The 11990-nt window shown below is 37.0% G+C and overlaps 1 protein-coding gene and 1 non-coding gene across 2 annotated transcripts; both read left to right on the forward strand.

The window, feature by feature from the left end:
• Window positions 1–209: 209 nt before the first annotated feature.
• LOC141716041 (small nucleolar RNA R71) lies at window positions 210–316 on the forward strand. Its single transcript, XR_012572774.1, has one exon. It is a non-coding gene; the product is annotated as a small nucleolar RNA R71 (small nucleolar RNA).
• Window positions 317–7938: 7622 nt separating this feature from the next.
• On the forward strand, window positions 7939–10774 carry LOC141715109 (MLO protein homolog 1-like). The gene is made up of 13 exons (XM_074518592.1): window positions 7939–8064; window positions 8163–8220; window positions 8320–8573; window positions 8683–8799; window positions 8886–8946; window positions 9070–9155; window positions 9236–9310; window positions 9390–9478; window positions 9571–9620; window positions 9760–9800; window positions 9892–10101; window positions 10188–10316; window positions 10398–10774. Exons 1-13 carry the CDS (start codon window positions 7939–7941, stop codon window positions 10731–10733), a joined length of 1632 nt encoding a protein of 543 aa, XP_074374693.1. The 3' UTR covers window positions 10734–10774.
• The last annotated feature ends 1216 nt before the right edge of the window (window positions 10775–11990 follow it).

Raw genomic sequence — 11990 nt, forward strand, 5'->3', positions numbered from 1 at the left:
CTGCATCAACTTCCAGAATACCTGCTACCTTCCCAGGCACCATCCTTTGAGTTGGGTTTTGATACTCGTTTGCAGCCATAGTTTCAATAAGATTATAGGCTTCAGTATAGCTTTTGGCCCACAAAGCGCCTCCAGAAGCTGCATCGAGCATGGGCCTAGATTGGGCCCCCAAACCATTGTAGAACCCAGTGATCACCATCCAGTCAGGCATACCATGATGTGGAAACTTTCTCAACATCTCCTTGTAGCGCTCCCAAGCTTCGCACATAGATTCTCTTTGTTGCTGCGTAAACTGAGTAAGAGCACTCCTCATAGCTGCAGTCTTGGCCATTGGATAGAACTTCACCAGAAACTTTTGTGTGAGATCTTCCCAAGTAGTGATGGACCCAGCTGGTAAAGAATGTACCAAATCCTTAGCTTTGTCCCTCAGAGAGAATGGGAAAAGTCTCAGCTTGATAGCCTCATCAGTAACACCATTATATTTGAAAGTACTACAGATCTCGACAAAATTCCTGATATGCATGTTGGGATCTTTAGTCGCAGCAGCTCCGAAAGAAACCGAATTCTGAACCATCTGAATAGTGCCCGGCTTGATTTCGAAAGTATTGGCCTGAATATCCGGATGAATGATGTTTGACTATATGTCATCAATTTTAGGCCGAGAAAAGTCCATTAGAGCTGGATAAGCTGGAACTAAACGATCACCCATTGTTACTGGTTCTTTCTTCTCACTCTCTATATCCGAATCTTCAAAAACTATCTTCTCCGGAAAGTCAAGAGCTGAATCTGTCTCCTCAGTCGTATCAAGATTTCTCTTGCGGGTGCGAGAACGTGTTTGCATAAACGCTCATTAGAGTACCTGAAACACAACCGGAAGCAGTAAGTAACAAGCCTTAATCAATGAATCCTAATGACCACTAATGGCAAGTACATAAACTAAACAAATTAATACCGAGTCCCCGGCAGCGGCGCCAAAAACTTGTTAGGGCACAAAGCATGCACTAATTAAATCACGCAAGTATACACGTTCACAAGTAATGTAGAATGATTTCTAGTTCGTTCCCACAGAGACTCTAATTAATTATATTTAATTAAAACTTACTCACCAATGTATGATTACTCTCCAATGTCAAGACAATAACAGTTAAGGTTGATTAACTAATATTAACTACGAGAAGTAAACACTTAAATTATCAATATTAAACACACATGAGATCATAACTTCATTAATACTTCATTCAATAGTTATTATTTATTACCCTTAGGTGATGATATTAATCGAACAACACGAAACTGATAAACGCCAACTTTCGTTGTACGAATACCATTCTACCAAGCATCCACAATTAAGATAGAAGTTGAATAGGCATCAATTATGTTGAGACCCTATATGTCTACAGAATTTGACAACATAACGATTTAAGCACAAGTTATTCATTATGATTACACAGGGCAAGTAAAAAGGTTAGAGATACCTACTAATCATGCATACAATACATGAACCTATGCTAGCATGGCAAGTTCTAAATCTCAAGATTCACTGCCGCTTCACAAGAGATTAACATGCTATCTTATATGTTCGCGACACACATAAGACGAATAAGCACAACATATGCTAGATATCATACAATCACCACATACCAAGGTATTAAACAATTAACTAAAGAAATCCATAGTAAATCCGTTATAACCCCATGATCACGATTAGCCCATGATAGAACTCATCGTCACCATGGGTTCATATGAAAATATGATATTAACACAACGATATAAACTAATAAAAATTACTTAATAAAAATAGAGTACGTCACAAGAGTATTAAGGTTCAAAGAGTAAAGAAAACTAGCGTCCACTGTTACAACAAATTAAAAGAATCACAAGATAAACGTATGCTTCCTCTTCTTCGTTGTTGCGTGCTAAAACGGTCTTCTTAATCTTCTCTCCTTGTTACTTGTTCCTTGCTTATTGTGAAAACGTCTCCCAAATAGGTTTATATAAAAGTCCACAAGAAACAGCGCAGTCAGAAGCCCGATAGAACTCGAATTAGAAAATCCAGAATTAAAATTCCCGTACCCAGGAGGCCGCCTCCAATCTCCACGCGGGCGGCTCCTGGCAGACGGTCGCCTGCTCCTTCCAGGCGGGTGCCTGCAACCTTTCTGGAAAAAATAATATTTTTGCTTCTGATTTTGCTGATTTCTTCGCACAACTCCCCACAACTGATCCCAAGCACTTCCCTAGTCTTATTTTGATGAATTCTCCCTATATAAGCAAATTATACCCTGAAATACATAAACACTAGAAAAACGCATCAAATACACAAAATTCTCGATTTCAAGACATCAATTCAAGCCGTTATGAGATGCTCTAAGTGGCATAAAATGCCACTTATCATGTCCTATGTCAAAGTTTACAAAGCTCCCTTTTGAATTGAGTGATTCTCATGCATCTGCAAAGTTTGAGTTGGTTCATGTGGATACATGGGGACCTTATAAAGTTGCCACTCGGGGGAAATACAAATATTTTTTGACACTTGTGGATGACTACTCATGAGTTACCTCGGTTTATCACATTCAACAAAAATTTGACTATCTGGAAACCTTAAAGACATTCAACAATTATGTTGTTGTGCACTTCAACACTACAATTCGCACTGTAAGGTCTGACAACGCTGCTGAATTTAAAGATGCTTTGTGCACTCAATATTATGCAGAGAAAGGGATTCTGCACCAAAAATCATGTGTACACCGTCCACAATAAAATGCGCATGTGGAACGACGTCACAGGTCTGTGTTAGAAATATCACGTTGTTTGCGTTTTCAAGCATGTCTTCCCTTGGAACACTGGGGTGAATGTGTCCTTGCAGCTGTCTACTTGCTCAACAGATTGCCTACACCAGTGTTAGGTAATAAAACCCCGTATGAAGTTCTGTTCGAAAAACTACCAGATTATGATCGTATCAAGGCCTATGGTTGCTTAGCATTCGCTGCAAATCCATCTCAATATGGTGACAAGTTTGGGCCAAGGGGAGTACCATGTGTGTTTGTGGGCTATCCGTTTAATCAAAAGGGCTACACTTTGTTAGATTTGACAACCAAAAGAACCTTTGTTTCTCGAGATGTGACATTTCACGAGTCAATATTCCCTCTGAATGGTGATAACACAGCTGCTTATATACAACCCACACCTTTTGCTATGCCCCAACCTTCGGTATATCATCATGATAACCTGGTTATTGATGAAGTCCAAGATGAAAGTGAAACTAGAAATTGATGGAAATAATGCAGAAGCACCACCTGAAATTCCCGTGTTACGAAGGTCCGCACGAGTAGTAACCAAACCAATTTGGCTTGGTGACTATGTGAATAGTGCTCAGTCCTCTGCAAAATATAGTTCGAGTTGTGAATCTCCCAATGACAACTCAGTTCTTTTGCTTCTCTGCTAAGATGACTGCTAACATTGATCCTGTCAGCTTCAAATAAGCACTGCAACATGCTCATTGGGTAGAGGCCATGAACAAGGAACTGACCGCCTTGGAGGAAAATAATACGTGGAATATAACAAAACTTCCACCAGGAAAGAAGTCTAGTAGATGCAAATGGCTCTTCAAAACTAAGTATAATCCTGATGGAATGGTTAAAAGATACAAAGCAAGGCTCGTTGTGCTGGGTTGTAAGCAAGTGTATGACATCAATTATGCAGAAACCTTTGCCCCAGTAGCTAAGCTGACAACTGTTCGAACTCTTCTTGCTGTGGCAGCAATACAAGGATGGCCAACTATACAGATGGATGTATCCAACGCGTTTTTAAATGGTGAATTGCAAAAGGAGGTATACATGAAATTTCCACCAGGGTATGCAGGAATTGGTTCGCGAATTGCTAATGTTTCTGGCTCTGATGGTGGTGTGTCGATTGAAGAATGGGTTTGCAAACTATTAAAGTCACTATACAGGCTCAAACAAGCACCTAGGCTGTGGTTCAGCAAATTATCAGAGACACTTCTCATGATTGGATATGTGCAATCGAAAACCGATTATAGCCTGTTCACAAAAACATCAGGCGAACACATCACGTTGGTGTTAGTGTATGTGGATGATCTACTTATATCTGAAAGCTCAAGTGCCAGTATTGATCATCTCAAGGCTATATTGGCGAAGCAATTTCACATGAAGGACCTTGGTCCTGTTACTTACTTCTTGGGACTGGAAGTAAGTCGAACATCTGCAGGTTTCTTCCTCTCACAGAAAAAATACACTGTTGACTTGCTACAGGAATTTGGCATGGAAAATGCATCTTCGCTGAAATTGCCAATAGACTCTCACCTGAAGTTGACACCGACTACTGGCTCTGCTCTGGAAGATCCTCATGTTTATCAACGGCTGGTGGGAAAGCTTATATATTTGACCGTGACTCGACCAAACATTACATTCTATGTGCACACATTGAGTCAGTTCATGCACCAACCCACAGATGCACATCTCCAAGCAACAAAGAAACTGCTCCGATATCTTGTTGGCAACCCCTCTCAAGGCATTCTCCTGGCCTCTGCTTCTAATCCTTGCATTCAGGCGTACTCGGACAACGATTGGGAAAATTGTCCAGTGACACGATGATCAATATCTAGATTCTCTCTTCTGTTGGGTGATTCCCCTGTGAGTTGGCAAACGAAGAAATAACATGTAGTTGCTAGATCCACCGCAGAGGCGGAATACAGATCCATGGCCTTGACATCGTGTGAAATAACTTGGTTAACAGCCTTGCTAAAGGACATGGGCTTATCATCCTTGCCATCAACTATGCTAAAGTGTGACAATCTTGTTGCTTTATCAATTGCTGCGAACCCCGTGATGTATGCTCAAACGAAGCACATCGAAGTGGACTGCCACTTCATTCGAGACAAAATCAAATCTGGTGAAATCATGACATCTTATGTGCCATCTGGAGTGCAAGCGGCTGAAATATTGACAAAACCTCTCTCAGTTAAACAACATTATAGTCTTTTGGACAAGCTTGGAGCTCTCTCTGCACCTCCAGCTCAGCTTGAAGGGGAGTCATGGAAACATGCCACCTTATCACCTTGCATGATGTTTGTTTCCTGCTGTGTCCTACTGTTTCTGCTATATGACCACTAGAAATAAATAGACGTTTGTACCCTGCTGCTAGCTAGTCATGTATTAGTTGGTGTGAGGACTTGTTTGTCTTTTGGTCTGATAGTTTGTTATTTTGATTCCCTAACTGTTTGTTCCCACCTATATGTAAGGTGCATTGTGTACTGTCTCCTTCATGAATGAATGTTTAATCTTTGACATCTCTAGCTTGCTCACCTTCCAAATCTGCATATTGCTCTAACAATCTATAATATTATCGTTATCATTTTTTGTCAGAAAAAGAGTAACATCATCTTAATTTGAAAACATAACAATGGTTTAGTATTGTAGCATGTAGCGGATACTCGTGTTCGATCATCAAAGAAGCATGTGTGGGACTATCAGGGTAAGGGATCTTTTGAAAATTCTTGCTGCATTTTAAACACAGATAAGTAATTCCAGCCTTATGCAGCAGAATAAGAAGAGGCTGACTAGTAATGTATCTCTGTTCAAAATGTATCAAAGAGCTAAAAAGTATCTGAATATCAAGACTATTTATAGAAGCTTCACTTTCATCTGAAACCATAGCAACAAGCCACTTGGAGAAACTTCTGTTCGCAGGTGAGGAAAAATATCGTCGTTTCTGTCAGAATTAAGTCCACAAAAAGTAGCTTCCTGTTCGTTTGTGAGTTCTGTAATAAGGATATCAGCAAGTATATTTTATAATTAATGCACCTTCACTCCAGAGGCTATTATGATGAACGAAAAAAAGTACAACTTATTGAATAACCGGCTTATTTAAAACCTTAAGATGTTAGAGGAAGACCAAACTGGATCTTTATATTATATTTTAACACAGCCAAACTTGCAGACATCACCTTAAAACAAAACCTGTAAACCTACAATTTCAACACCTGTAGCCTGGCTGCAAACTGAGATTTCTTTTCGTCGTAGCTTGACTACTTCTGAAGATACGTTTAGTACTTTAGTTAAACCTCTAATACATTGGCCAGCTGACTTATATGCGAGCATATAGCCAAAAGAAAACAAGTTCTTTAGGATGCTTCCGATACATTGGCCAGCTGACTTACGTAGGATGGTCGAAAGTGACGATTACTAGCAAAACGATTAACAGTCATAAGTTTATATAAGTACATTTTATACCTCGAAGATTTACTCTTAAGAAGAAACTAAATCTGTCTTAATGCTAATAAAACAGTATTATGGTATATTCCACTCCTTTACAAAATGTTTAGTTATTAATTTCACTACTTCGTATTTAATGGCAAAAAAACGTAAATGTCACTTGATCTGATACAGTAATACTAGACTAGTGCAGGTTACCTGAAGGCCAGCATTGATTTATTTTTGTTGTATACTCGCATGCTTCATCGATGAAAGTTTCCATCACCAGTGATTTTGAAGCAGGAAGCTTCTAGGTCCAGTCAATGATTTACCATAAGGTCTTCCCTGAAGAAAAGAAGAAGAATGTTGGTGCAACATAATAAGTATCTTCTTAAGTCCTAACCTGAACAAGCTTATGTGCATATATGTGATGGCCTGATGGAACAATTTCTTCAAGATCATCTTTTTATTGGACTAGAAGATGAATGAAATATATGAAAAAACAGAGAGTTGAATATGTGACAGAGAGAGTAGCAAATGGTTAATGACTGCTTGGTAATAAAACACATTTTGAAACTATCAAACAAACTGTAACTTTTTTACCATGAATACTTAAGGCAGCTGGTTCATGGCTGCGCAGGACTGAGAAATCACTGATTCGGAGTTTAGTTCTGTTCTCAAAATTCACAGGCCTATGCCAAGCGATACATGTATTAACAGACTTGAAGACTTGCCTGTTAAGTAACCAGTCGCACTAAAACCTTAAGGTGGTAGAGGAAGGCCCAAACATGATCTTATACTCTTTAACATTGCCAACCTAACTTTTAAGCTTTAATATCTTAGTATTAAAAATTTTTAATTCCAGAACTTTAGAGATTTTCATCAGACATCAGGTTATTAACCAAAATAAAATCTTGTAAACTTGTAGGAGGGATGATACAAAATCAGTTGTGCTTCTGCAGATGATTACACAAACATCGCTCACGACTCAAATCCATAAAAATTAAAACTCTGATATTAAGAAATAAAGTAGTTACTAATATTAAGAAAAAAGTACTCGAATACTAATCAAGTCGGACGAGGTCTTAAGAAATAAAATTGTTGTCAAATATATACAAAATAGGACTGTCATTAAACAGGAATTGCTACCATACAGACAAAATGCTTGTCCAACAAAAAGTTGCTGAAGATAGCAAGAAATTGCTATCATAAGTCATAACTATACAGACAAAATGGCTGTCCAATTAAATTAATTCAATTGCTATTGTAATACAGTTATTATGAAGTCAAGATCACAGTTTTTAGTAATACATTAAATTGGTGTTCAACAGCCATGCAATACATCCAATTTACAAGTTCTCACTCTCAGTCTCCAACTATTGATAGCTGTAGATTACCAATCATTGTCAACTTTCAAGTATATTTATTTTTTATATTTGAGAAAGCTTAGGCTGGTCAGCTTATAAATTACTCCATTAGAGAACAATTCCTAATAGAACACTCTCTGTATATCTGCATTCTACACATAGTAATATACTGAGGGGTTGGCTTATAAATTACAGCAGACAACAATGTCTGCACCTGCACTATAAAAAAGGACCTGATCGTAGAAACTTATACGACAACTTTTTCACTACCAAGTAGGAGTACTAGCTCTATCAGAAGGCTCAAGAAAACTATAAACTTGCTGCGCACAACACACACACTGCATTTCTCTTTGCGGCTTGCAATGGCAGAAGGGGAGTTGGACGATAGGTCACTGCAAGAAATACCGACATGGGCTGTTGCCCTCGTATGTGCAGTTTTTGTTGTCATATCTATTTCCATTGAACATGGAATTCTTTCTCTTGGAAAGGTATATTAATGTTGATATTCATTTATTGAGCTTCTATTTAGAAATTTATAGATTTAACTTAATGACTGTGTTTTACTACTTTTTTCGGGTTATGACAGTTATTTCATAAGCGACAAAAGAAGGCCATGACAGAAGCCTTGGAAAAAATAAAAGCAGGTTAGAAAAAATACAAGTAATTACTATTACTCAGCTGTTTGTTTGAAGTGAACCTGAAGTAGAGAATTGATGTATGGGTTGATTGCTGTTGATTTGCAGAATTGATGATACTAGGATTCATATCTTTGTTACTAAGTGTGAGTACGACTTATGTTGTCAAAATATGCATCCCTATCAAACTTGGAAAGACATTGCTTCCGTGCCAGCACTACAATGAGAAGGGAGGCCTCTATGAGAGTAAGGGAGAAAATGAAGGTGGTGACAGGAGAAAACTGCTTTCATACGCAGAGACGATGATATGGCATCGAAGTTTGGCTGCTAGGGATGAACACGAGGACTATTGTTCTGCCAAGGTAGGCATAATACTATCGTGCTTCCAATAGACATGCACTCATATGTAACCTTGCAGTACATAAGAATATACCATGAAACTGGCTTAACAGTCTCTTTTTTTCGGGGCAGGGACGAATTTCATTAATTTCATTCAAAGGGGTACACCAGTTGCACATGTTTATATTTGTCCTTGTAGTCTTTCATGTTTTGTACAGTGTAATCCTCATGGCTCTCGGACAAGCCAAGGTAAGCTTTTCTTGGCTTTTCAAAAGCTGTTAAGTGCTGTTCTTCCTTGAACAATTTTCTAAAATAACTTTTCTGGAATAAAATAGATGATGAAGTGGAAGGCCTGGGAATCAGAGACTTCATCTTTGGAGTATCAAGTCACCATTGGTAATTACTTTGCCTTATGTTTCATTATAGTTTTATTGTACTAAAATTCATCTTGATCCTTCTTACATATCTGCTAATGAAAGACATGATGCATGGGTTATAATTCAATAAGTACTATTGCAGATCCAAGAAGATTGAGGCTTACTCACCAAACTACTTTTGTGAAACGTCACGTTGGTTTCTCCAGAAAACCTTTGATTAGATGGATTGTAAGATATTAGACTATCCTTCTCTGCTCTGATAACTCAGGAAGACAGGAGGGTGGTTTATTTTCTGTAACAATTTGCAGGTGGCATTTTTCAGGCAATTTTTAGGTTCCATATCGAAGGCTGATTATATGGCCATTCGCAGTGGATTTATCAATGTAAGAGCCATCTGTTGCATTTTATATTTTAATTTGATACTGCAACGCGCTATAATTATTAGAAGCTTTGTTTTTGCAGGCACATTTTGCACCTAATAGCAAGTTTAATTTTCATAAATACATTAGAAGATCTATGGAAGATGACTACAAGAAAGTTTTGGGAATAAGGTGTCTCTCTTTCTCCAATCAGTACCAAATTTTAACGATTAACAACTCCTAGTAGAGTATTTTGAACACATTGCTTCATGTTTCCTATGCAGTATTCCCTTATGGATTTCTGCTCTCATCTTCTTGATTCTAAACGTCTACGGTTAGTAATCGACTCTCAGCACTTAATTACTGTGATTTTATTGTTGCTTATGTTAATGAACTCAATAATTAAATGAAACAAATTTCATGACTGAATAAGTTGTTAACAATTGGGTGTCGTATCTTTGGCAATGATCCAGAATGGCACACATTGACCTGGCTTTCGATAGTGCCACTTCTGGTAAGAATATATCATGACTGGTGAAGTCATTAGCAATGATTTGAAAACTTGTACCCTTGTTAAACTGTAAAGTTTGATTGCTTTGTTGTAGATACTTGTGATGGTGGGTACAAAACTGGAGCTTGTGATTATGGATATGGCTCAGCAAATTCATGACCAGGCAATCATTGTAAGAGGATCCCCAATGGTGCAACCAAGTGATGATTTCTTCTGGTTTCATCGACCCCAATGGATTCTTTTCTTGATTCATCTCACTTTGTTCCAGAATGCATTTCAAATGGCATTTTTTCTGTTTACACTGGTGAGTAACTTACTAAATGTTAAGATTACTTTCTTGGAAGACTAATTTTCTACACCTAATGACCTCGATAATTACAAATAATGCAGTTTGAATTTCGTCACAAGCCATGTTTTCACGAGAAACTGGTATCAGTTCTGCTAAGAGTGATGCTTGGAGTAGCATTGCATGTCCTATGCAGCTACATAACTTTTCCTCTTTATGCATTAGTTACACAAGTATGTAATTATGCATATTTATTTCGAGATCAATTGATGCTGGTATTACTGAGTACTAACACAAAGTTTTGTGCTTGGCAGATGGGCTCACACATGAAACAATCAATATTTCAAGAACAAACAGCAAAGGCCTTAAGGAACTGGCATAAATCTGCAAAGGCAAATCAAAAGAAACTCCGTAAAACCGCAGTTACCCCTGCATTTGTAGCACCAACAGTCTGTGATGAAAGTACACCAAATGAAAGCATCCCACAGACTCCAGTGTCATCTTGTCAATCTGAACATAGTGATGATCAGCACTGGGATCTTGAGGCATCTAATCCTATTTCACAACAACCAGAAACAACAGAAGAATCTCATGATATTGGTTTTACTCAAGATATGATAGTGATTGATCACCATTCAGCATTTACTTGATTTAGTTTGGCAGGTTCTGCAACAACAAGATTAGTTGCCACTGATAAGAAAATAAAAGAAAGGTCCATGCTTTCTTCATTAAAATTGTGTAAAGGTAAAATAAAATTTCGTGGAATAACATGGACAAGCACTATGCATTGGTAAACTACCATGTTTTAATTTAAGTCTGTATATTTAAATCATGTTCAACAAATATGCATGGAATCATTTTAGATTAGACCTGTTGCGGTAAAAGCATCTACAATGGAGTTAACTATTATAGTCGGCTAAATTGGACCCGTAAAATAATGTAAAATTTGATGAACCTGTAAGAGTATCTCCAATGGTAAAAATTGAAAAAATTAGCTATAATGATTGGCTATCATTATTTTTTAAAATTTTAAATAAGAGTTTTGATAGGTAATTCAATGATATTATCTATAATTTTAATTATATAAAATATAACTATGGAGTTTTTTGGTTAGCCGAATATAGCCAACGAAAAGTAGTTGTCTATATTTTTTGCTAAGGGCATGAAAGGTTGAAATGTTAAAAATTTTACTTCCATTGGAGATACTCTAAGACATTTTGCTTAGATGATGTTGTCTATAATTTAAAAATAGTATATTATTAATATTTTAAATTGTTATAAATAAAATATATCAATTTAATATGGTAATAATAACTGATGTGTAATCTTTCGACGTACAGACGGGTCCTGGACCCCCTGAATTTTCAAATATAATTCAAGTAGTATGTTCAATTCATGTCTTGATAGTGTAGTAGAGTTGGTTGAAGTATGATTTTTCGAAAAATTGACTATATTTTTTATATTTGACTCCGTTTTTAATTAAGAGTTCTAAGACCCTGACATTATCCTTCAGAATTCAAAATCTAACACTCAAATCCAAATTTCACCGTAAACTTCGAGATTACTGCATGCTGGCGCACCAGAAAAAGAAAAAAAAAACAGCACTGCCCACCATTACCATTCCCAATAATATATTTTCTAGAAACTTTGTTGTAAAAAGCTCACTGTCGGCCTTTGAAAAACGATATTTCCACAACAAATCACCAATTACAGATGTCTTTGTTTTTGAAAATTTACTTTTAACTTCTAGTAAAACTTGCTCTTTTACAATTCTACATACATATCCAAATTTCCTAAAAAATTAATTATATATTTGATTATTTCCATATATATACATAACCGCAGTAAGATTGATAAATATTGGTAATTTGTAACTGTCATAAAATTGGTAATTTGTTACATATATC

The sequence above is a fragment of the Apium graveolens genome, chromosome 3 (genome assembly GCF_009905375.1).
Source record: "Apium graveolens cultivar Ventura chromosome 3, ASM990537v1, whole genome shotgun sequence".
Lineage (NCBI taxonomy): Eukaryota > Viridiplantae > Streptophyta > Magnoliopsida > Apiales > Apiaceae > Apium > Apium graveolens.